Below are 26,551 nucleotides of genomic sequence, written 5' to 3' on the forward strand. Positions count from 1 at the left end.
ACTTTAATCAAATATACTTTTTTTACACTTTTTTTCTAAAGCAAGCTACAAGTTACAGCTGATAACTGACAGAAGAAAGAATGCAATTACAGAGTCACAAGCTGTGAAAAAATTTGTTAACGCCGACTATATGAAAAATCCGCAATTACTTTTTGGGCAACCCAATATATTCATTATTTTGACAGCTTATATTGACGTATTAACTTTTTAAAACTTTTTTAACAAAAATATTTTTTTTTTGGAAAAAAAGAAAATTTTTAAAAAAATCTTTTTACTTTCTAAGCCGCAGTGTTTTTACATTAAAAAAAAATCTTTTTCATTTATTTTATGACTATTTACCGAAGAAAAGGGGATTTTAATGACTTTGGCATAAAATCGCACCCCCTGTCAAAAGTAGTAGGCTTATCGCCATAAATTTATTTTTTAATATAGAACCCATCAACTGTAACAGCATACTAAAAAGTTTTCCGGAAATCTCGCTGTTAAAAATTTTAAAAAAACATATGGTTTTATTTCTTGAGCTGGGAAAAATTGCCGACTTTCGACAAGCAAATTGACCTCACAAGACGGGAATATTTTTTTTACATGTTTCATTCGTCTAACTTACCCCAATCTAAATTTCATTAGGATTCCTCTTTCCTAACTCGAGCTAGCATTTTTCTAAGACAGCTCTACTCTTGGGTATTTTTCTGTCCATTCGTCGTTAATGGGTTAAAGACAAAATTTCAGAGTAATTTTCGCCGAAGACAAAATTTCAATGGCATTTTTTCTAAAGTCAAATAGTTTTTTTTTGTGAAATTAAGCAAATATGCCACACATTCAAAGCTTCCTTTTTTTTGGCACTCTTAAAATTGCAAACACTTTAAGGAGCAAATTAAACATAAAAATTAAATTTAAAACAAAAGAAAAATGTTAATGCATCAAAAGAATTATGACCCACACAACCTTATGGTGAAAGCCATTAGGCATACAAATCCCACCCTCTTTGTCGAGAGTTAATGTAACTCTTTAGTAAAAATCATTTAAATGTAACAGCTTTTAGACAGAATTCCATGTTTAAGTCTTGTTGTGAACAACATTTTACGCATGCAAGAATCTTAATGACGTTCCACTGCCATCATAAAAACCACACTTTGAAAAGTTTCACTTGGGAAACAATTTGCGGTGACACAACCGCAACCACCGCGCAAAACCTCAAGTACAGCAGGGAAGAGGTACGTACTCTTCTTTCAAACAGAGAAAAAACAAAATATTATTTTATTCATTTCTTAAGTGAAACAAAACCAGAATGACAATGCCATAGAGGAACAGGACAAGAAGATTCGCACAGCACACAACGCTGTTGGCAATGGCAAAGTTTGTGACAAAAATGAATTTAATTTTTCTAAGTTGAGACAAGTTAAGGCATCACATCACGCAGTAGAAACTGCCTTAAAGGACATTGTTTTCCTTTTGTGTTTTTTTCTTTCTTTCGTTGTTGTGTGCGCTTGGGCTGCACAAATCATAGCGGACATGCAAAAGCACTCTACCCTGCGTAGAGTGCCGCAGGCCAGCAAAGCGTATTTCATCATCATCTGATGTAGGCATTACATGGGGTATGCTGCAAATACTTTTGACAAATCGATATGGCCAACAGCAGATGGGGCATAGCCATGGCCCACTCTCACTTGATAGCGATTACGCTCACCGGTCACTGTAGCCAAGGGTAGTGTTAAAATAAGCTACGGAAATTAAATAAACAGAAGCGACACAGGACAATGAGACGAACACCTTTCTGCCCCAGCAGAGACCCGGATGAGTAGAGAGCGGCAGGAGACGATAGGATAGAATATGGGGTAAAAAAAGGTTATTATGGTGATATAATAAAGTACACAATTCGTAAGGCAAACAAAGCGGCGGAAGAAGTACAAAATAAATGCGAACAAAAGGCACTGAAGAAAGAAAATATAATTTACACAGCGGAAATAAGAATTGTTAACATTTTAGACTTTTGCACACGCACACACACACACACACACGAACACTTACACACTTACCCCCCCCCCCCCCACACTTATTTACATTTGCAGAAACGAATGCAAATCAAACAAGGTACAGATTGCCAGACAAAGCCACAGGAAGAAAGCAACGACTTTTTGATATGCTACCACACTCAGGCAATGTAACACAAATACCAACTCAACCTAGCATCATGGTGGGATTTTGTGATTTTGTGTGGGTGTTGTACTCGTTAGAGCCAGAGCATAGTCATGAACGACATAAGGCACCATTCAAGCTTTCTCTTGCTGCTCAAAATGCCTTTGCCAGTATGTGTATTAGTGCTTGCGTGTGTGTCTGCTACTCGTAGGCCCATTTAAATGAACAATGCTGTAGTCCTGCTGTTGACGATGTTTTGCAACAGCTTTATCGCACATATCCTGTTTAAAAACGCATGCACACACACACACACACATACATCATTCACACATGCACACTTTTACGTTCATAGGGAAAATATGTACTTGAATCTTTTATACTTTTTGGCAACTCGATAAATTCAGAGCTTTGTAAGTTTTCCCTTTTTATAGATTTATAAGGCACACTAGCCTCATTCGCCTTCTAAACATCTCGCAACGATAAGAACTTTGTTATTGAAAGATTTGGAGAGATTTGTTGTTGTCATCCTGTTCAGATTCCAGATTGTATGGAATTTGAAACTCAACATGCAAGCACTACAAGGTACATTCACAAAAATTTTTATTTTTTTGCATCGAGTGTGTGTGTGTGTGTACGTGTTTACTTGGTGTTGAATCATTCCACAATGAAAAGCACATCCTAAATTCGCGTGCCCTTACACCACCCCCTTAGCTGGGGAGGTACTGAAGCGGAAACCTCTTTTCTTTTTTTTTTGTTTTGTTTTTGAAAGTGAGAGTGTGGGGTGTTGAGTGTCTATGTCATGCTGCTTGTCTAGTACATACATCACCCACTTACATCTTACATAATTAACGTAAATTGTCAACCTAGAAATTTTGCTATGCTTAAGGCTTTTATGCAAAACAGCCTAAGAAAGAAAGTCATGCGTCTCTACAATCGTACAATGTGAACGAATCGAAGTTAAAGTGGAAACGTACGCACCGGAGTGTTGCTACTAAATTCAACTCTTGAATAAGTTTAAGACGTAATTGCTAGTAATAGGACAATGTTTTAAATATTAAATTTAGCTTGAATGAATACTTGAGTTAAAAGGCTAAACTCCTGCCAAGCTAAAAATATTTATCGTCTTGAAAAATTATTATGGCATTAAAGAGATAACATAGCTTTCCTTTTGATAATCCAACAAAGATGAAATTTCTCTAAAGACAGACATTTTTAAAAATTTCTTCGAAGAACAAAACTTTAATGAAATATTCAAGATAGACGAAAATTCAATTAAAAACAAAATTTCAGAAATACAATGGCACAGAAAATTTAACACAAAAATGAAAGTTTTATAAACGAATTTTTTTATGGAAAAAGTTGGCTGCCAAAAAATGAATACTGCCAACATTGGTCAGCATGGCCACATGTTTTGTAATTAGCTAAACTTTATTGGGTAAAATCATATCCTACTTATGTAATTGCCAGCTTACGTTGCTAGCTTTTACGAAATAGTATGTAGACTTATCGTCACCACTGTATTTCCTCAAAAGATAAAGGAAAAACTTCTATAAAATTTTATTGAGATTTCCTTCAAGGATAAGATTTAGGTGAAATTTTCTCTAAACACAAAATTCCAGCAAAATCTTATATATATATAGCAAAAAAGAGCGTGCTAAGTTCGGTCGGCCGAATCTTATATACCCTATACCATGGATCGCATTTGTCGAGTTCTTTGGTATCTCTTTTTAGGCAAAGAATAATGAATAAGAACTTTATGGTATTGAAGCTATATCAAGTTATAGTCCGATTCGGACCATTAATGAATTGAATGCTGAACATTGTAGAAGTCATTAGGTAACATTTCAGTCCTTTCGCATAAAAATTGAGCCTTGTAGGGGCTCAGGAAGCAAAATCGGTAGATCGGTTTATATGGGAGCTGTATCAAGCTATAGATCGATTCAGACCATATTGTTGAAAGTCATGAGAGTAGCCGTTGTAGACATTTCTGCCAAAACGGATAAGAATTGCGCCCTCTAGAGGCTAAAGAAGTCTAGATCCCAGATCGGTTTATATGGCAGCTATATCAGGCAATGTACCGATTTACGCCATACTAAGTACAGTTATTGGAAGCCATAACAAAACATCTCATGCAAAATTTCAGCCAAATCGGATGAGAATTGTGTCCTCCAGCGGCTCAAGAAGTCAAGATCCAAGATCGTTTTATATGACAGCTATACCAGGTTATAAACCGATTTGAATCATACTTAACACAGTTGTTGGAAGTAATACCAAAACACCACGTGCAAAATTAAAGCCAAATCGGATAAGAATTGTGCGCCCTAAAAGCTGAAGAAGTCAAAACCTCAGATCGGTTTTTATGGCAGCTATATCAGGTTATTTACCGATTTAGACCATACTTAACACAGTTTTTGGAAGTGATGCCAAAACTCCACGTGCAAAATTTCAGTCAAATCAGGTGAGAATTGCGCCCTCTAGAGGCTCAAGAAGTCAAGACCCAAGATCGGTTTATATGGCAGCTATATCAAAACATGGACCGATATAGCCCATTTACAATCCCAACCGACCTACACTAATAAAAAGTATTTGTGCAAAATTTTAAACGGCTAGCTTTACTCCTTCGAAAGTTAGCGTGCTTTCGACAGACAGACGGACGGACAGACGGACGGACAGACGGACGGACAGACGGACGGACATGGCTAGATCGACATAAAATGTCATGTCGATCAAGACTATATATACATTATGGGGTCTTAGACGAATATTTCGAGGTGTTACAAACAGAATGACGAAAATAGTATAACCCCATCGTATGGTGGAGGGTATAAAAATCAATTTGTGTTTGTTGGTCGGTTTTTTTTGTTTGACGGTTTGTTTGTTTGTGTGTTCCTTATAGACTCAAAAACGGCTGAACATTTTTACTGATGGTGCATAATGATCCCTTGGTGAAAATAGTACTACATTTTTTTATATCTGAAGAGGGGGGCGAACCCTCCCCTTACTCCAACTTTTAGAAACGCCAGATCGCGGAGATTGGTGTTGCTATTTAAGCGAAATTTTCTGTGCTTTCTAATGGTAACCTAAAAGTTTAGTATCCAAATTTCGGATGGGGTAACTAGAGGGGCCGCCCCACCCCTAAAACCCGCAGAATATATTTATTGACGAATAACGACAATATGAAACTTAAATGAAAGGTATTTGCGAGTAGAATACTAATCTTATATCCAAATGTGAGATCAAGTGTTTGGGGGACCACCCCAACCCCAAAACATCCCTCAATTGGACATATTTACCTATCATGGCAATATGAGTCTCAAATTAAAGGTATTTGCGAGTAGAATACAAATCTGATATCCAAATGTGGGACCAAGTGCTTGGGGGATCTCCCCAACCCCCAAAACACCGCTAAATCTAAATTTACCGATAATGGCAATATAGGACTCAAATGAAAGGTATTTGCGAGTAGAATACAAATCTGATATCCAAATGTGGGATAAAATTTCTGGGGGTCCACTCTTCCCCAAAACACCCCTCAGACAGGAATTATTTACTGACCATATGGGAATTTGAGTGTAGAATACGAATCTGATATTCTGATGTGGGAGCAAGTGGACAAATTACGGCCAAATTTACAAATTTGGGCCTCAAATGAAAGGTATTTGGGAGTAAAGCACGAATTTGACAAAAATATTCGGAAAAAAGTGTCAACGGGGCCACACCATCCCCATAACACCACCCAAATAAGAAGTATTTTCTGACCATTGCAATATCGCGCTCAAATGAGAGGTATTTTAGAGTAGAGCATGAATCTGATATAGATTTGCAAGGCCATGTCACTGAGTGGCCGGCCATCCCTCAAAACACCCCCAAACCGGTCATGTTTACCGAATATGGAAATATGGGGCTCTAATGAAAGTTATTTGGGAGTAGACCACGTATTTGCTTACCAAGACAATTTGGGTTTTCAAGACAGTGGAGCTCGATATTGATAGCTGTTAGGGCCCATAGCCCAAACTGGACATATTTGCTGACTTTTGCATTAAGGGGTTTAAACGAAAGGTATTTAAGATTCAAAAACTAATTTGATATCAAATTTCGAGGCCAATGGCAATATGGTGTTCAAATGCTAATACATTTTCAAGGCTAAGCATTTGGGCGACCACCACATACCCTAAAACAACACTAGGTTACGTTTGGTTGAAAAGAGGGTGCAGATATTAATCCGCCCCATGCCATTATGGACATACACCTAAACCAGTAATCGGCTTGTTGGGCGCTCTAAAAACACCACTAAATCAGGCATATTTTCCGGCCATATCAATGTGGAGCTCAAATGAAAGGTATTGGATAGTAGAGCACTAAATTGATATCAAATTTTGTAGGGGTCTACCCCTTTTCCAAAACACGCCACAAACAGGAATTATTTACTGCCCATCGCAATATGAGGCTCATATGGGAGTAGAACACGAATCTGATATTAAATGTGTGACCTTCCCCAAAACACCCCCCAAAGTGGCTCAAATGAAAGGTATTTGAGATTAGAAAATTAATATGATAACTAGTTTTGGGGCCAAATGTTTGGGGGACGCCTCATCCTATAAACTTCGCTGAAACTAATGGCAATATGGGGTTTAAATAAATAGTATTTGAGAGAAGAGCACGGTGTTGATATTTTTGTTAGGGCCAAGTTTCTGGGAGACCACCTCACCCCAGAAAAAAACCCCTAGATCGGACAAACGTATCTTCCAATCATTGAAATTTGGGGCTCCCACTGCCAAATTCCCCATGAGAAAATCAGGCTCAAATAAAGTCTTTAAGAATGGAGTACGTCCAACATCTAAACTTAGATGACCCTAAAACCACCGAGCGTATCCACAGACCAATGCAGATCATATGGCATTCAGATAAAGGCATTCAGATTGTTATACTGTTAGTCAAGCGATGCATATATTCTATTTTCATAGCGTGTTATTTCACTAAAAGCTCTTTAATTGTCGAAAATAGTTATTTCTAGTAAAAGAAGGCGCGGCGGAGCGGGCCCGGTTCAGCTAGTTTCCTATAAAGACAACATTTTAATGAAATTTCTTATGAAAATTAAATTAAAATATAATTTATGGATCCTCAAGAAAGTTTCCTCTAATGCCCTACAATTCTTATTGCAAGCTTTTGCTGGTCCTTAATTTGCTACAACTTACACTTCCCTGGAGCATTTTTTTGCCCTAGCACTCCCTTTCTTTTTCTAAAAAATATATTTATGTGCTGCCCCTTAATATGTAGTGCTAGACCGTCCTTCTCTGGCCTTACTAAAACCTACATCTCCATCTATCCTATAACATTTATAACATTGAAATTTCATTCCTCCTCCCGTTTGTTTTCGAGAGTATAGCCTTGTACTGACTTTGACTTTTCGTGATGAAGAAAATGCGAACATATTTCGTAGAAGTTGTACTGAGTTTTATGAGCAAAATAGTAGCGTCTGTACAAATTTAGAAATGTAATTAAATGCTCACGAAATGGGAACCAATCAACTCTGCCTCAACGCTGTTGTCTTTGTTGTGTGTTATTGTTTGACTTATGCTTATGTTCTGGCGAAAAATAGAGCTCTTTGGGTTTCCTCCTTCTAGGCTTAAACTGTAATTTTTCCTACATCAGACTATTTTTGTTTAAAACCCATCATAAATGTCTTGATTTAAATTTTTCTACCAAACGCAACACATCACAGTAGTACCTTTCGCAATTCCCTGCCCCAGACACTCGGTCACATTGTGCGCATTCAATCATAATGATCAACTACCAAACAAAGCTTTCGTAAATTGGACTATGGAAAAAGTAACAACTCGATAGGAAGTAGAGAGCAAATAGTAGTAGTAGTAGTAGGAGAAGTAGTAGAGGAAGAAGTAAAAGATAGCACACAAATCACCGCCATTTACTCATACAAATTGCCTGGCACGTCCAGAACGACTAAAACGGCCTCCACCTACAGCACCACCACTTCCAGAGCCCATGGGGCTGCGTAAAGCTCTGTACGAGGGCAAGAAACCGGAGCGATAAACGGCTCCTATGTGTCGCTTAGAGGGCGCTGCATACACCGCATCCTCGGTGTCCGAGTCGCTATCGGAGATTGTTGGTGTGGCGCTCTCCGCGTCCAGATCATTGTCTGCCGGCATCTCTTCCACTCCATCTGACATGCTCTGGGGCTCTGAGGGTTTAGCATTGTCCAAGCTTTGCAGGAAATTTGAATTTTCGATGCCGAACAATTCGGGGTCCTTGGAAGTGTCTTTGGTTCGGTGATTACACGGTAATGGTAACAATGGCACAATATACAACAATAGGTGGCGCTTGATTATTATACATATAGAAAATGACTTACGCTCGGGTGTGTATGTATGTTCTCTAGATTAGGTAGGGTATATTATATGTGTATGTACATGTACATGAATGGTTTGTCGTGGGGTGGGGCCAATTTATGTACATATATATATGTGGGTATATACATGTTGCCCTTGGGGCTGGCCACAGGGTGTGTTTTTGCAGGGGATACTCACCGAGAAAGCGCTTTTGGGCCCTGCCAAAGTCACCCCAGTCGAGATCGGCATATGTGCCATAGTTCCAGTAATAGGCAAAGGGATCGACATAGTAGGAGGCTGGCAAATAGACGGGAGACTCGTCCTCGGCTCGCTTCTGCTGAAAACCGTGTACAGGAGAAGCTTTTAGGGCTCCTATGTTACGTTTCTCTGCGGCATTGTTGTACATGCGTTGCGAGTTGTAGCGTGCCACAGCGGCCACATTGCGTTTGGGCTCATTGCGGCCCAGCAGGCCCAAGCGGGCCATGGTGGCCAGATTGCGTTTGCCATTTGGCAATTGATAGTCACGAGCCAAGGTGCCTATGTTGCGCTTGCCATAGCCCAACTGTCCGGAGCGTGCCAAGGAGCCAATGTTGCGTTTATCCTCCGACCTTTGGTCATCTTCGGGCACAATTTCGGGATCTGGAGTTGGCAGTTGGCCATTTTTGGCCAAGGTGGCGAGGCTGCGTTTGGGATTGTTCAAATTGAGCAGGCCTTGAGAGACCAAACCAACAGCCGAACGTTTGTCCTCCTCCAAATAGTCCATGTCATTGTTGAGATTCTGCTCCTCACCCTCCTCCAGTTGGCGTTCTCTCAATATATTGCGTAATTGATTGCGAAGGGAAGACACCTTGAGAGGACGCCCACAGCCACAGAGTTAACAAAAAAAACCAAAGAAGAAACAAAAACAAAGCAAAAGAACGTAAGCAATCAATAGTTTCAATTATATCGCATGAGTTTATCTTTAAGGTAAAACGTGCAAAGTCACACAGAACTCTAGGGAATCTATTTTAGGGGGGGGGGGTCTATTTCGCCAGCTGGCAAGTACAAGGAAAAGTTGTTATCTGTAATGTGAAGGGTAGTTGCCAAAATAAATATGATTTCGTCTCTATTAAAGAAGAAAATTGAATTCCTTTCCATCCACTCCCCCAAAAAATGTTGAGTTCATTTGTAGGTTAAGTCAACACATATCCCCTTGTATAATTTCTAGCTTTCTTCTGGCTTTAGGCTGCCTCACGTTTAAAGGTCAATTGCTCTTCACATGTTGGTTCTGTCCCCTGTTACATGTTCACTTTTTTTTTTACTTTATTTGCCATAATGTTTTGAGGACCGGTCGTTACTGACAGCTTCCTTAGAGTTCTTCCGGTGCAAAATATTTTTCCCTGGGCCAATGGCAAGGTGAGAAGTACTTACATGCATTTCATACTGCGGGGAAGGATTCACCAATTGATTTATTATCGATTCCAATTCACACGGTGATACATTAGCCACATCGTCCGTTGCCTTAACAGCACGTGGATGTTGGGCCTGAAAATGAAAAAGAAGAGGAAAAAACGGAAGCATGAAAAACACATACCAATGCAATTATATTACAGGCTATACAGAGATGCCAGAGGTAACAAAAATATGGCGTTTTTGGCAATTTTTTTTTTTTTTTTTTTTGGCAGAGAGATATGCTTAAGCAAGCGGGGAGATTTCTTAGAGTTGTTTAGGTAAAGATAATTTTGTTAAAGATTTTCTTACTAAAACAAAACTTTTCCTATGCTACTGGGTTATTGCTATGGCTCGAAAACTGTATTTTAATAATTCTACTAAATCTGTCATTTTTCACATAGTCGAGTCATGGTGTCTGGTTATTCGAGGCACAATTTGGCATCACAGCATATATTACATACATACACATATAATACAGCTCAAAGTAAATATGTTGCAATATGGATGAGCTTAAATTTTACTCATACGCACCCGTGTACTCCCACACATGGATTTAAGCAGATACCTGGTACAGGCTATACCCCACATTTTAAGACTTTAATGGCCAAACAATCAACTCACCTCTCTCAGAGGCTTATGTAGCAATGTGCGGGTGTGCAAATGATTCCGCATAAATGAGAAATACTCGTGAAAAGAACTAAAACAGCCTGCTGTAGTTATTCTTGGTATCCTGCTCCTATCCTCCCCCCGAAATTTCTCCAAACACACAAGACATGATGTTGGCAGAAAAAAAAAAAACATAAACGGTGAGGATGGTGCACTTACTTTAAGACCTTTAAATGACTACATCATGTTGCTGTGCCACACGACAGAACAATGAGAAAAGGGAATTTGTAAAATTTACAAGGAAATTGTAACAAAGGCGATTGTGTCAAATCCGTTATTTAGCAGAGAATATAGAAAACAAGAAATTTAATTAAAAAACGAACAATACAACGCTGAAGAACAAAACTAGGCAACAGCCGGACAAAACAGACTACAGCGCGGAATTAATTCAATATCTTGTAGTTTAGCTGTTGATTTAAGTCAGAACAATGCATTGCTGCCAGTGGGGGGATATTTGTTTTTCTTTATGTATCTAAAAAACCTAAAATCGTTTTTTTGATAACGTTAAAATGTAAAAAAATTTAAACGATCTTGAACACTTAATAACACACACAAAGGACTTTGCGAAAAAAAATTTTTTTTAAAAATTTGCTCAGTTTATTGTGGCATGAAAGCAAATTGGCAAAGAACTAACGAAATCAAATTGTTTATAAGCTTTATATGGGGGGCTATATTTACTTGTAGGCCACTGTGGCGCATAAGTTACCATGCCCGCCTATGACGTCATGGCCTGGATTCAAATACCGGGGTGAACATCTGAAAAATTGTCAGCGGTGGTAGTCCCCTTACTAATGCTGGCTACATTTGTAAGGTATCCTGCCATGCTAAAACTCTCGGACTCAGCATAAAGAAGGAGGCACCTCAGGCATTAATCAGAATGCAATCATTGATATGAGGGAAGTATCCCCTATTGCAATCATTGATATGAGGGAAGTATCCCCTATTCCTTAATTGATTCTTTATGGGAAATTGAGTATTAGAATATTTATTTAGAGAACTATGTCGGTGGTATTTGCTGCGGGTATTGGGCATCTAAGATAAAAATAGGCCGTCTTAAATTAGACTCATTTAGAAAATTCTGCCTATTGTGGAACCAAAGTTGCGGCAGACCAAAGGCTCTGGTAGAAGTCGAACCCACGATAACTGAGCGCGTTGCCAAATCAGCTACAGTGTAACAATGAAGATTTCTATACCCGGCCAACTCGGGATAACTGTGAGCGGCATTCAGGCTAGAACTTTGAGCTCCGATTTGTGTGGTGTGCATCTTTATCACTGAAAGCTTAGCCAAAAGCTTCGTATTTATGCGGAGTAGATGCAAAAGACCATGGTGAGTCATCGATTTCGAGAGCAGAGTATCGCTGAGGGGTCAGGTGGCATTGACTCTTACTCAAATATTTAGTGCCACTGATACTCGAAATGACATGGCGAGTTATTGGCGCCTTCAAATAACCAATGGCCAACATCGGCGTCTGTTTCCAGATAAGGGGCAGCTGGAGGCGTGCGTCGGCTTTGGATAGAGCTGGCAAACTTTCGATAAACGCAACATTGGATATTTTCGATAGCTTTAATAATAAATATCGAAAGTATCGAAACTATCGTTAATTTACCATCTCCTATATTTCAAGCGAAAATGAGAACTAATAAAAATCAGGAGATCGATTTATATAGACCAAATAATACCAAGATTAATAATCAGTTGAAAGTCATGGGAGACATCATTGTACAAAATGTTAACCTAATCGCATGAAAATTGCGCCCTCTATAGGCGCAATGCATCTTAAAAGAAAAATTAACTTTTCCGATAGCATGCGTCGGAAAAATACCAATCGATAGTGCCATCGATATTTTGCCAGCTCTAATCTTGGAGCACGCGGCTTGCGATCCCCCATAACCCATGCGGTTGGGGCGCTGGGCCAGTAACTCGCACCCGGAAAGCAATGAGGATTACTCTGGGAAACAAAAGAATAGGAAAACGAACTTCCCTAACGTTGACAACCCACGCAATCGAAGAGGATGATACACTCGAGCAGATAAGGAAAATGGAGAAACTTGAAAACCAAAACTTTTAAATAGTCAGCAACTTTATCTATTTCGGCACCCCGTATTCGAAACGAATGACACATTGAAATAAAGCGAAGATTAATACTGGCAAACAGATGCTACTTTGGATTGAGTAGGCTGTTTAGAAACAAGGTGAAGATTATACTATACAAGACGCGTTGTTATATGGTCCCGAGGCATGGGTACTTGTGAAATCAGTCGAGACAGTGCTGGGAGTGTTTGAGAGAAATATTTTTCGTATTTATGGCGTCGTATGAACCACGAACTGTATGAGGTGTATGATGACGATAGCATAGTTAAACCTATCAAAATACGACGGTTGCGTTGTTTAGGAAATATTGTCAGAATGAATGAAGAAGCTCCAGCGGAGAAGTCTTTCCAATGCGACCATAATAGAGCACCCAAAGGGGAATTCCAAAACTCCGATAGAGTGACCAAGGGGGGAAAGAAACCACCAAACTTAAGATTTTTTGAGATGCATCAGAAACGGTATGTGGCTGTTCTTCGTCCCAGATATGACAGTTTTGTTGGTTTACGTTCCTATTTAGCCAGAAATGAGTCTCATCGCTGAACTAAAGTTTTTCGCTTGTCAACATTTGTCACAGAGCACGCATTTTGATAATAAATTTCAATGATTTGCAGCCGTTGCCTGTTTTTGAGTTTCTCCATGATGAAATGGCAGAGTATACTGAACACTTTTCAGTTTTACAGGTGACGTTTCATACAATTATCAAGCAGCGTTGCCAACCCTAAAATAAAAGTCATAAAAAATCACCCTTTGCATTTATCGGATATTGTTTAGGATGTTGTGTCTGAGTTAATCCCAACAACAACATAACTACGCAAAGGCCAGTCGACGGAATCAGCCCTAGTCGGCCTTTGGCTATCAAGAAATAAACAATGGTAGCATTACACGTGATTTGATTTGGATTTCACTCACGAATCACGTGATTCACGCATAACACGACATCTCACGACTCACGTGCACACATCTACACCTCACCCTCTACTTCTTAGTGCCTCGTTCCCATCACCACTTGTTGGCTGTTTTATAAATAGTTAAATAATTCATATTTTTATCCTTTTTAGAAAATCTCTTAAGCCTTAAGCATCACAATAACCTAAAAATAATTTTTGCTTTTTATTCCCTCCCATACTAGCGTTTCTGTTTTTTTGTTTCGTTTGCTGTTTTCTAAATTTAAATGCCTTATAATCCTTAGCAAATCCTTTCCTCAAACTGATAAGGCAAGCATACAAAAACTATTATTAAGTTTTCCCCAAAATGACAGCAATATTTATGAGCCCACTACGCCTACGATTACTCGCTGTTGTTGTTAAAGTTTCTTAATATCCAAATTATTCAATTATAGCCGCATGCTTAATGTTTGAGCTTTGACGAATATTTTACAAGTAATTGAAAAAAGCCGTTGGCAAACTTTTTTTCTGGCTCTTCAGTTGCAGCTCTGGTTGCGGCGCTTGTTTTTATTGGCAAAATTCCAATGTTCGCTTTACACAGTTTTTGATGCTCATCCTATGAGCATTTACGCTGCTTTTCCACAAAAAAAAAATGGGAAAGAACGGAGAAAAAGTTTGGGGATTTCACTTTCCGATAACACACATTTCAATGTAGCTGTAGCTGTAGCGGTTCATGTAGCTGCAACAATGACGACAAGAATACAAAAACGTTGGTTGGGCATGGCATGACATTACAGTGGAACAGAAAGCTGGGCACAAAAGAGACTCCCACGCAAACTGCCATGAAAGAAATGGAATGTGTGACCGACTTGAATATTAAATTTGGCTACAAAAAAGCTTAAATGAATAAATAAATGTATCCTTTTTTTTTTCTTCTGTTGCTGTTGCTTTGGCTGTGAGCATACAAAAGGCTGGAATCACACACCCATCCGGCGGAGCCTGCTTGGCAATGCTGCATTGTTGTTGAAACTACTCCGTGGCAGTCATTTACTTTAGCTTGGCCATTATTATTATTAGGGCCATTGACAGCATAGCATAGCTGACGAATAGCCAAAGTAAGTCTGTCCCTCTGTCCGTCCGTTCGTTTGTCTGTCTGAAATAGTTGCCAAATAAGTACAAAACGGCAATGCGCAGCATTTCATTACCACCCACCGTTAATGTTTCAATTGTCGACTCTTGCTATGTGTATGTGTTTGGGCGAGGGAGAGGGAGAGGAAGGCAGCAGCAGTTAAGCTTTAGCAACAACAACTTTGAAATGGTTCATTTGCATTTACCAGAGGAGCAAAATTAAATGAAAGCACTACCCTGATAGTCCCGATAATCAGCTTTATTTTATGCACACTCATGCGTTTTGTTTGTAGCCTAGATGTTTTAACGAAATACAGCATTAAAATTATCCTAGTCCTGTGGCCAAACACTTCAGAGCGGCAATGAAATGCGATTCACAACAGCAAATTCGTTAACAGATCTTTAAATGCTGATAATGGATGTTAACAATAATCCCCAAAGAGGGTGCTTCATGATCTGCTTACGGTTAAGGTTAGCAAAGGTTATCTTATTACAAACAAACAATGTGTCATCAGGTGTTTGCTGCCATCGCCATGCAAAGTCCATATGGGGAAAATTTAATCAAAAATATTTTGTTTTATTCACATATTTAGGAAAAATCAATAAAAAAAATGTGGGCCGCAATTTCCCACATAAATGAAGAAAAGCAATATTTTTAGAAACAAAGTCGACCTCGAAAATCAGCACAAAATAAATTGACTGCAACACAAAGGGCCTTTGACTCCTCAAGCAACAAATCGAACAATGAAAAACCGTTTTGTTTGCTCATTCTCTGGTTCTCTCAATAGCAGAGACTCATACAACACACTGTACACACACGCACACACACACACACACACAGCCATCAGTATGTAGCATAGCGTATATCATATACTTGGAAAGAATTTCAAAAGATGTTGGTGAAAGAGCAATGTAGTGTAACTCTTACACACACACATGACCAAGTCCTTTAACAACATTCTTGAATCTCTGTTTCTAATGGACAAATAAAATCCATTTGCTGTTTGTATCATTAAATAACTCTTTGCCAAGCACCAACAACTTTATTAGTTTTTTAATTAAACTTTGCAATAAAACACAAAAATAATTGAGATTCATTCGTGCTTAGATGTCCAAAAAATGAAATTAAATAAAAGTAGCAGAAAAAGGTCTTTGTTCCCTAACAGGATGGTGTTGATGTTTGACAAGGCATCCCTTCAGGCTGAGTGACATCAGGTGGTGCTCAGCAGCGGTCTAGGGAACAAGGTCTTTATGCAAAAGGCTAAAATTGGCGTAAATGTAAATTATGATAAAAATAAAATGAAACAGGTATAAAGGCATTAAGTTCGAACTTTGGATAGCCACCAACTCGGGTATATATGTAAACCACCTTTCGTCAAAATCCGGTGAAAAATGCTTTCCTTATGCCCTATAGCAGCTATATCGAAATATGTTCCGATTTAGACCAAATACTTTTAAGTACAAGTCATTGTTGCATTGTGTATAACAAAATATTGATCTTTTTAGTAGCTACATCTAAAAATAAACCGACCAAATTTCAATGAAATCTGATTATAAATGCGTCTTTTATAGGGCCAACACTTTAAATCGAGATATCGGTCCTATGGCAGCTATATGAAATTTGGACCGATTTGGGCCAAAATTCGTCAAAGAGCTTAACACAACTCACTGTCGCAAACTTCGGCAAAGTCGGACAATAAATGCTCCTTTATGGACCAAAAACCTTAAATCGAAAGATTGGTCTCTATGGTAACTATATTCAAATCTGGACCGATCTGGACCTAATTGAAGAAGAATGCCAAAAGTACAAACACAACTCACTGTCCAAAATTTTGGCAACATCGGACAATAAATGCGCCTTTTATGGGTCTAAAACCTTAAATCGAGAGATCGGTCCATATGGCAGCTATATCCAAATCTGGACCGATCTGGGCCGAATGGAAGAGGCATGTTGAAGTTGCAAACATAACTCACTGTCGGCGACATCGGAACATAAATGCGCCTTTAATGGACCCAAAACCTAAATCGAGAGATCGGTCTATATGGCAGCTATCGGGTTGCCCAAAAAGTAATTGCGGATTTTTTTAAAAGAAAGTAAATGCATTTTTAATAAAACTTAGAATGAACTTTAATCAAATATACTTTTTTTACACTTTTTTTCTAAAGCAAGCTAAAAGTAACAGCTGATAACTGACAGAAGAAAGAATGCAATTACAGAGTCACAAGCTGTGAAAAAGTTTGTCAACGCCGACTATATGAAAAATCCGCAATTACTTTTTGGGTAACCCAATACATCCAAATCTGGACCGATCTGATCCAAATTCCAGAAAGATGTCGAAGGGCCTAACACAACTCACTGTCCCAGATTTCAGCAAAATCGGATAATACATGTTGCTTTTATGGACCTAATACCCTAGATCGGCAGATCGGTCTATATAACAGCTATATCCAAATCTAAACCGATTTGAGCCAAAATGAGGAAGGATATCGACTGGCCTAACACAATTCACTGTCCCAAATTTCAGCAAAATCGGATAAAAAATGTGGCTTTTATGGGTCTAAGACCCTAAATCGGCAGATCGGTCTATATGGGGGCTATATCAAGATATAGTCCCATATAGGCCATCTTCGAACTTAACCTGCTTATGGGCAAAAAAAAGAATCTGTGCAAAGTTTTAGCTCAATATCTCTATTTTTGGAGACTGTAGCGTGATTCCAACAGACACACGGCCAGACCGACGGACATGGCTAGATCATCTTAAATTTTTACGCTGATCAAGAATAGATTATAGGGTCGGAAATGGATATTTCGATGTGTTGCAAACGGAATGACAAGATGAATATATACCCATCCTTCGGTGGTGGGAATACAAATTTCAACACCTACGATATGAAATTAATTTGGTTTGTAACACATCAAAATATTCATCCCCCACATTGTAATGTAAATACATTTATTCTTGATGAAGCTCTAAGATGATCTAGGCATGTCACTGCATGCTAGCATATCCATCTATCTATCTCTCTGTTGTAATCAGAGAACTAGATGCCATTTCTGTCCTTTGACAGTTAAAGTTCAACGATGACATATTCGCCTCTGGCAATGCTATTTTGGGGCACTTTATCCATTCGAGGCCTTTAGGCTTCATATAACCAAATTTTTAATGTTTCGGGAATATTCAACGCCACCCCACAAGATCCTTCTCAGTGAAATATGGCGGATAGATGAATGTTACATGCATGCCATAATAAACACTTCCCCCAAAGCCACTGTTCAGCAAATAGTCTAAAGTTTTCAAATTTCATTCGCCTAAAGTTTTCCAGTGGCTGTGACCCTTATCGTCATGTGCTGGTTAATGTGGACTTGGAGAGAGGGGGCAACATTTTGTGTTTGTTGGCATGTCAACAAAATGTAAACTTTAATATTTTCAAAATGCCATGCTTTTGGTTAAAGTTTTAGGGGCCTGTGTATGCGTATGTGTGGTGAGAGATTTAGGAACACAGCCCATAAAAGTGAATTAAGATGGGCACATGTGTGCGCGCCTGTAGTTTACGATCGACAGAGCGGCTTTGTTTGCACAGGATGTCAAATACACCTGTTGCAACAAAAGGACGACGACCAAGAAGTTTATGCGGCTCACTCAGAACAAGTTAATTATACGCACCCGTGGCATCCCAGCACTCGGCATCATTTAAGGGGTATTTGATTTTGAAAGAAATAAAGAAACACCCACTCGCAGCCGCTCAATCGTTTGGCTATTAAACCCATTGAAACTTTCAAGCAAGAAGATGAGCCTGGCTCTTGGCAATTACCTTGAAACTGTCACATTAACCTCATCAGCCTTTGCATTGTTAACTTTAACCTTAAACTGGCAGGGCCTTAAATGCCAATGCAGCAGCAGGAAGTGTTGGGTCTGAGGCACAATTTCGAGAGTTCAAACAATTTAAAATGCCAGCCTAAATGGGTATACAATACAGCAGCCATGTAGCCAAGTATTCAAGGGAATCAACAAAGGAATCAAGAAATTCCTTTGACAGATTCGCCCATAAGACATTGTTGAATTAAGACACAGACAAAGCAACGGCTACGATATGTTGCTGCCATTGAGGCGATAAGGATGTTGATGTTGATGCTGATGCTGATGCTGATGTCGATGGCAGTGGCGTATGTTCAATGTTTGTATTTGTATAACTTACACACACAAACACACACACACACATATATACCTCATGATACGGATGAACATAAAACATCCGGACATAAAGAAAGTTTTGTTTTGGAAAAACATAAGCTACAAATACATAACAAATTTTCTATTAGAGGATTATTAAGGCTTTGGCAAAGGGAGACATGCAAGAAAAGCTCAGTACTTTACGCTACAAAAAAAAAAAAAAAAAAAAAAATTAAGCAAAAAAAACTTTCTCACGTACACAAGCTCAAGATAATAAGTCCACGGATTTAAGCAGACCAAAACATGTTGTTTTGCACGTAATATGGCGATACTGATGGCAATGGCAATTGCGACTAAGGATAAGACTTTGTATTTGTAACAAACCAGGGAATCAAGGGTCCTGCCATTGCCTGCCGCTCACTCAGAAGTCGACCACATCATTTGTGGTTCTTGTTATTTTACTCGTTTAATTTACACGCCGAAAAAAATGGAAAAGATAAGCGAGACCATTTTGTAGAATTTTTATTGGGTCCTCTTTCTGGGGCTGGCCCTCATTCTAGGGCTGGCAATAGATGGCACTATCGATACTATCGATATTTGTAACTTTTTATACCCACCACCGAAGGATGGGGGTATATTTATTTTATCATTTTGTTTGCAACACAACGAAATATCCCTTTCCGACCCTATAAAGTATATATATTCTTGATCAGCGTAAAAATCTAAGACGATCTAGCCATGTCCGTCCGTCTTTCTGTTGAAATCACGCTACAGTCTTTAAAAATAGAGAAATTGAGCTGAAATTTTGCACAGATTCTTTTTTATCCATAGGCTCATTATGTTCGAAGATGCGCTATATCGGACTATATCTTGATATAGCCCCCATATAGACCGATCCGTCGGGTCTTAAGTCCATAAAAGCCACGTTTATTTTCCGATTTTGCTGAAATTTTGAACAGTTGTGTTAGGCCACTAGATATCCTTCTTCAATTTGGCCCCGATCGGTATAGATTTGGATATCGCTGCCATATAGACCGAGCCCTATTTAATTTAAGGTCTTGGGCCCATATAAAAAGCGCATTTATAATCCGACTTCGCCGAAATTTGAGACAGTGAGTTGTTTTAGGCCTTTCGACATTCCTCTTCAATTTGGCCCAGATCGATCCAGATTTGGATATAGCTGCCAATCTCCCGATCTCCCAATCTATCGATCTCTCGATTTAAGGTTTTGCGCCCATTTAAAGCACATTTATTGTCCGTTTCCTGCCAAAATTGGGACAGTGAGTTATTTTAGACCCTTCGACATATTTCTTCAATTTGGCCTAGATCGATTCAGATTTAAATATAGCTGCCATATAGACCGATATCTCGATTTAAGGTCTTGGGCTCATAACAGGTGTAATTTGGTACTGTGAGTTGTTTTAGGCCCTTCGACATTCTTCTTCAATTTGGCCCGGATCGGTCTAGATTTAAATATAGCCGCCATATAGACCGATCTCTCGATTTAAGGTTTTGGACTCATAAAAGGCGCATTTGTTGTCCGATTTCGCCGTAATTTGGGACAGTGAGTTGTGTTTGGAATTTCGACATCCCTCTACAATTTGGCCCAGATCGGTCCAGATTTGGATATAGTTGCCATATAGGCCGATCTTTCGATTTAAGGTCTTCGGCCAATAAAAAGGCGAATTTATAATCCGATTTCGACGAAATTTTAAATAGTGAGTTGTTTTAGGCCCTTCGACATTTTTCTTCAATTTGGCCCAGATCGGTCCAGATTTGGATATAGCTGTCATATAGACCGATCTCTCGATTTAAGGTTTTGGGTCCATAAAAGGCACATTTATTGTCTGATTTCGCCATAATTTGGGACAGAGAGATTTGTTTTTGGACCTTCAACATCCCTTTTCAATTCGGCCCAGATCGGTCCAGATTTGGATATAGCTGTCATATAGACCGATCTTTCGATTTAAATTCTTGGCCCCATAAAAGGCTCATTTATAATCCCATTTCGCTGAATATTGACACAGTGACATATGTTCGGTTTTTCGACATCCTTGCCGTATATAGTTTAGATCGGTCTATATTTGGATATGGCTACCAAAAAAACCAATATTTTGTTCTATAAAATTGAGCAATGACTTGTACCTATTAGACCACTTCGTGCCGAATATGGTCCAAATCGGACCATATTTCGATATAGCTACTAAGGGGTCATAAATTATGCTTTTTTCACCGGATTATGACAAAAGGTGGTTTACATATATACTCGAGGTGGCCTGGCCGAACTTAAAGCTTTTTTACTTGTTCTGAAAATCGATAGATATTTTTCCTACCGATACTATCGGCGAAATAAATTTTGTTTTGCAAAATTGAACAATCCGACACTGAATGTATCCTATGAGATACATTGCGCCTATAGAGGGCTAAAATTTTGTACAATCATGTCTCTCATGACTACTAAATGACTCTATTAAAATTTGTTTTATTCGGCCTCTGCATTGACATTGCTTCTATATAAATCGATCTCCTGAATTTTACTTTATAGAGGGTGACACTGAGTGTATCCTATAAGATACATTGCGCCTATAGAGGGCGCATTTTACTGGGCTAGAGTTTTGAACAATGTTTTCTCTAATAACTACTAAATGACTCTTTTAAAATTTATTTTATTTGGTCAACGCACTTATATTGCAAATTTTGCCCATGAACATTCCGCTATGGAACAAGGGCAAACTTCTCTCATATCAATGAGTGTAGTCCGATTAATGTTTAAGCTCAATGATAAGGGACCTCCTTTTTATAGCCGAATCCGAACGGCGTGCCGAACATGCGACAGCTCTTTGGAGATAAGATTTTATAGGCAAAGTACCTCACAAATGTTGCCAGCATTAGGAGAGGAAAACTACCGCTGAAAATTTGTTTCTAATAATCCCGCCAGGATTTGAAGCCAGGCGTTCAGGCCCATATTTATTCTACACACAAACTGAATTTTTTATTTCTTATTGATTTAGTTCTCATTTCTCTCAGTGTATTAAATTAAACAAATGAAATTTCCTTAGTGCTTCATCAACGTCACCCTCCTCATTCAACATCATTGTCATCGTCGCCTTCATTCGATAACTCGTTAAGATGCTGCCTACGTTCTGGGTATCGCTGAGATGACAGAAACAATTAAGTTGACAATCGCTTTATTATCGCTGCCAGACTGGAACATAATTTAAGCAAGCAATTTGGGGTCTCAGGCCTACGCTTTGTACGTTATGTTCTTAAACCCAACACAAATGAAGCCATCTCAACTCAGTGCACACATCATCTCTCAAATCATACCATACCGCACCTTCCTCTCCAATGGTCAATATGTAAGGTTTTGCTTTGTGTGACATAGCCGCCACAATGATTTGGAAAATGTTTGCTCTCCCTCCATCTCCACCAAAATGGTGCGACTGAGTTGAGTTGTTCAACTGCTGAAACCCAATCCATCCCATTGCTCGCAATATTAACGATGTTAGTAAATCACGTTCGCCCACAGAATCAACATGAACCCCAGTTATGTATGTGGCGGCCAACATGCATATGTACATACTGACATACTGATATTTTAGAAGCACTTAAATGTGGGTGATTCGGAAATTCATGGCGTTCTCTGGTTCGCAGGACGGCAGAACGGAAGCTGACACATGCTGGTGCTAGACCACAGCAGCGGGTCAAGCTTTGATACTCGTTGCTATGACATTAAGGGTTTTTGAATGTGACTTTTACCCATTGATATTTTCGGTGATGGAAATTTCACACTGGGTATAGGGCAAGCAAAGTAGGATAGGATATTCTGGCAAAAAGGAGCTTACATTCAATTATCGTAATTGCAAAGCTCATGACAATAAGGAATTCAAATGAAAGGTTTTTAAAAGTAGAGTAATAATCTTTAAACCATATGGGTTTTCGACTTGGATGAAACTTGGCATGTTCTGTTATCCAACACACCAATGGCAGGTGTGTATGGATCCAGGAGGCCGCTGAAGCGCAGAGGTTAGCATGTTCGCCTACGATGCGGTAAGTCAGAATCCTGGTGAGAAAATCAGAAAAAATTTTCAGCACCGGTCATCTCCTTCTGATGCTGGGGACATTTGTGAGGTACTATGCCATGTAAAAACTTCTTCGCAAAGAGGTGTCTTACTGAGGCACGCCGTTCGGGCTGGACTATAAAGAGCAGACATCTTGTCATTAAGCTTAAACTTGAATCGGACAGCACTCCATGATACCTTAATGAATGTTCATGGGCAAATTTGCAATTTTTTTATGCATCCACTTACGATATAAAACCATATTGAGATTTAACTTCTCGAGCAAAGGGCATTGTTTTTTGCATTTGATTTGTATTGAACTCGAAATTGTTTAGTGCTTAACCTCCTTAAGACCTCAATCGGCCAAGAACCTGCCAAAGCTGCTATTGTGAAGGTGAATAGATGTAACGATATTCCAAGTATTCTCCTTCAGTGTCTGTTTACGAAAACATCGAAACAATACTTTTTTTTGTTTTATTTTCAAGTTTTTGTTCTGAAGCAACTATTAATTTTTAATCCATACTTCTGCGAATCAACATTTCTTATAATGCTGAATTGTTAATTGATATTCTCATTAGAAGACGAACAAGTTTAAAATTCCTTGGAAGTAATTTGTTGGTAAGAATCTTTTGAAAAAAAAAACAAAAGAAAACAATTTCTTTTGCCATTTATCTAACACTTAAGGAAAACTTTATATTGACACAACAGCAACTATTCTCGTCGCTTTGGAATGTACTTTATGCGTCTTTTGAGATATTTTTTGTTGAAAGACGTGCTGCTGCTAAGTCATTCAAAGATATCATAAACAAAACCTTGGCAACAAATCCCCCGCCTCAATAATATTTTCTCCCCCCCCTATTTGCTTTGCCAATGATGGCTGAGGCATGACCATCTATCATACATAGACCCCAGTTGTCCCCAAAGCACAAGGACTGCTCTTATTTTGTATTCACCAATAGCTTCCCTCTTGGCATTTATCAATGCATTGGTCATATAAACTTTTTTGCCATTTTCTTTAAAAACCCATAAGAATTTTTATATATCTTGATTGAGAAGGCAAGGGGCAAGGCAATTGCACTTAACAGTCCGTTATGGTTGGGTCAGTTGGTTACAAAAGCACATTTAAAGGGCCAAGTCTGTGTTAAATTTTTCCATTTATCGAGCAGCTGTGCCAATCTTGATTTATGTGCCTTATTGTCTGGTAATAAGACTCCCATGATATGGTAAATTATCCCTGTTGAGATAGTTAAGTATCAATTAAAAAGTTAAATTTGCAATTGAAAATTGATCACTTCTGGCAAGTAAGAGAATATTTTGCAGGGGCTTTTAACGATTTTTATAACCTACACCACTACTGTGGTACAGGGTATTTTAACTTGGTGCATATGTTTGTAACACCCAGAAGGTAGAGAGATAGACTCATTGATAAGTATACCAATCAACTCAGAATCAGTTTCTGATTCGATTTAGTCCGTCTGTCTGTCCGTCTGTCTATGTTAATTTGTGTACAAACTACAAGTCGCTGCTCAATACTTAACCGTATCCAAAGGATGGCTTGTTTGTGCATCACAGCCGCACTGAGGACGACACCATCTGATGCACTGAATTTAATGCAACATCTTATGCCTCTGGACATTGTGGCTAGGCAAATTGCAGGGACCAATGCCGTGGGGTTAATGGAGCTTTTTCTTTGGTAATGTGGCGGCTACGGACACTGTGTTATCCTTAATACAATATCCGATGTTCCAGGCAATGAGGATAACACCCTACCTGAGCCGCTTTTTGATAAAAGTACTGTACCACTATTCCTGATAAAACCAATTGGAACTACAATATCCCTGGTAGCAAAAGTTACATAAACTTCTATATGGATGGTTCCATAGTAAACGACCAGGTTGGCTTTGGGGTTTACTCTTAAGATATAGAACTGGTCATATCGAAAAGGTTAACCGACCACTGCAGTGTGTATCAAGCGGAGATCCTTGCAATTAAGGAAGTGGTGGAATGGCTAAGATATAATGTCATTACGACAATTGGCATAAATATCTTTTCAGACAGCCAGGCAGTCATTAAATCCCTGGAGAACGTATTTCTGATCACAAAAACCGCCCTAGACTGTCGCTGATCTCTCAACGAAATGGCTGAACAGTTCAAAATTCTCATGTTCTGGGTGCCGGACCACAGAGATATCCCAGGGAATTGTAAAGCGGTCGAGCTTGCGAGACTAGGAACTACCTACACATTCCAGCGATACTGGAATCTGTGGGTATGCCTTAAGCGACATGTAAGCTTAGTTTTCAGGACCAGCCCCGAAGGACAACGAATGATAGATGGTCACAAAGAGGGGGCTGTGAGCATTCCAAAACTATGTGGCCTAATCTAGACTTGAAGAGGTTTACTGCTTCGCTGTCATTGGCTAGAACAGACGTCTCAGTCATTGTGTCCGTCATGACAGCGCACTGTCTAATCGGAAAACATGCTGACCGACAGAAGATTGCCAGCAACGACTTTTGCAGAAGCTGTGAGGACATCGAAGAAGAAGAGACTATAGAAGGCCTTCTGTATGTGTGTTCCGCACTAACAGTCAGAAGAAGTTCCACTTTAGGTTCTCATTTCTTTGAGAACCTGTCTGATTTAGCGGATGTGTTCCTGTGATATCACAATGGACGAAAACTACCACTTAAACCTAACCTAACCTAACAGGTCGTAGTTTTCATTCGATCGTCTTCGAATTTGGTACGGACATGTTTTTCGGCCTAGAGACGAAGCCAATTGAATTTGGAAAAAATCGTTTCAAATTTAGATATAGCTCCCGTATATAAGTTCATCCGATTTGCAGTAATAATGCAATAAAATGGTCAGTTGCCAACCGATTATCTCGAAATTTGGCAGAAAAGATTTTCTTCTGACTTTCGACATTATTGGTGAATTTCATAAAAATCGGTTTAGAGTTGGATATAGCTCTCATCTCATATATATCGCCCGATTTTCACTCCTAGAGCCATTGTAAGCGCATTTATTGAACAATCTTCCCAAAACTTTGTACAACGCTTTCCTCGACGACTTTTAAAATATCTATAAAGTTAGCTCGAAATCGGTTCAGAATTACTTATAACTCCCATATATATGTTCGTCCGATTTGCAGTAATAATGCAATAAAATGGCCAATTGCTAACCGATTATCTCGAAATTTGTCAGCAATAATTTTCTTATGACTCTCGATATTACCGGTGAATTTCATAGAAATCGGTTCAGATTTAGATTTAGCTACCATATATATGTGACCACCGTAGCGCAGAGGTTAGCAAGTCCGCCTATGACGCTGAAAGCCTAGGTTCGAATCCTGGCGTGACCATTAGAAAAAAATTTCAGCGGTGGTTTTCCCTCCTAATGCTGGCAACATTTGTGAAGCACTACGCCGTTCGGACTCGGCTATAAAAAGGAGGCCCCTTATCATTGAGCTTAAAACTTAAATCGGACTGCACTCGTTGATATGTGAGAAGTTTGCCCCTGTTCCTTAGTGGAATGTGCATGGGCAAAATTTGCAATTTGCATATATGTTCTTCAGATTTCGGCTAATTTGCAATAATGTTGTCATTTGTCAACCGTAGTTATTACAGTTTGAACATACTTG

The 26,551-nt window shown here is 39.0% G+C and overlaps 1 protein-coding gene across 2 annotated transcripts in view; it reads right to left on the minus strand.

The window, feature by feature from the left end:
• LOC106082352 (neuropeptide-like 1) overlaps window positions 1-26,551 on the minus strand; it is a 59,052-nt gene that overhangs the window by 11,532 nt on the left and 20,969 nt on the right. Inside the window, exons 3-5 of one of the 2 annotated variants that reach the window (XM_013244803.2) lie at window positions 9,894-10,007; window positions 8,682-9,330; window positions 8,073-8,413 (exon numbers count right to left, since the gene is read on the minus strand). In XM_013244803.2, the coding sequence (XP_013100257.1) occupies window positions 8,073-8,413; window positions 8,682-9,330; window positions 9,894-10,007 (1,104 nt within the window). Of the gene's footprint in view, window positions 1-8,066; window positions 8,414-8,681; window positions 9,331-9,893; window positions 10,008-26,551 lie in introns of both variants that reach the window. The other variant, XM_013244804.2, reaches the window with a different exon arrangement.

Source organism: Stomoxys calcitrans, chromosome 5, assembly GCF_963082655.1.
Source record: "Stomoxys calcitrans chromosome 5, idStoCalc2.1, whole genome shotgun sequence".
NCBI classification, from domain to species: Eukaryota; Metazoa; Arthropoda; class Insecta; order Diptera; family Muscidae; genus Stomoxys; species Stomoxys calcitrans.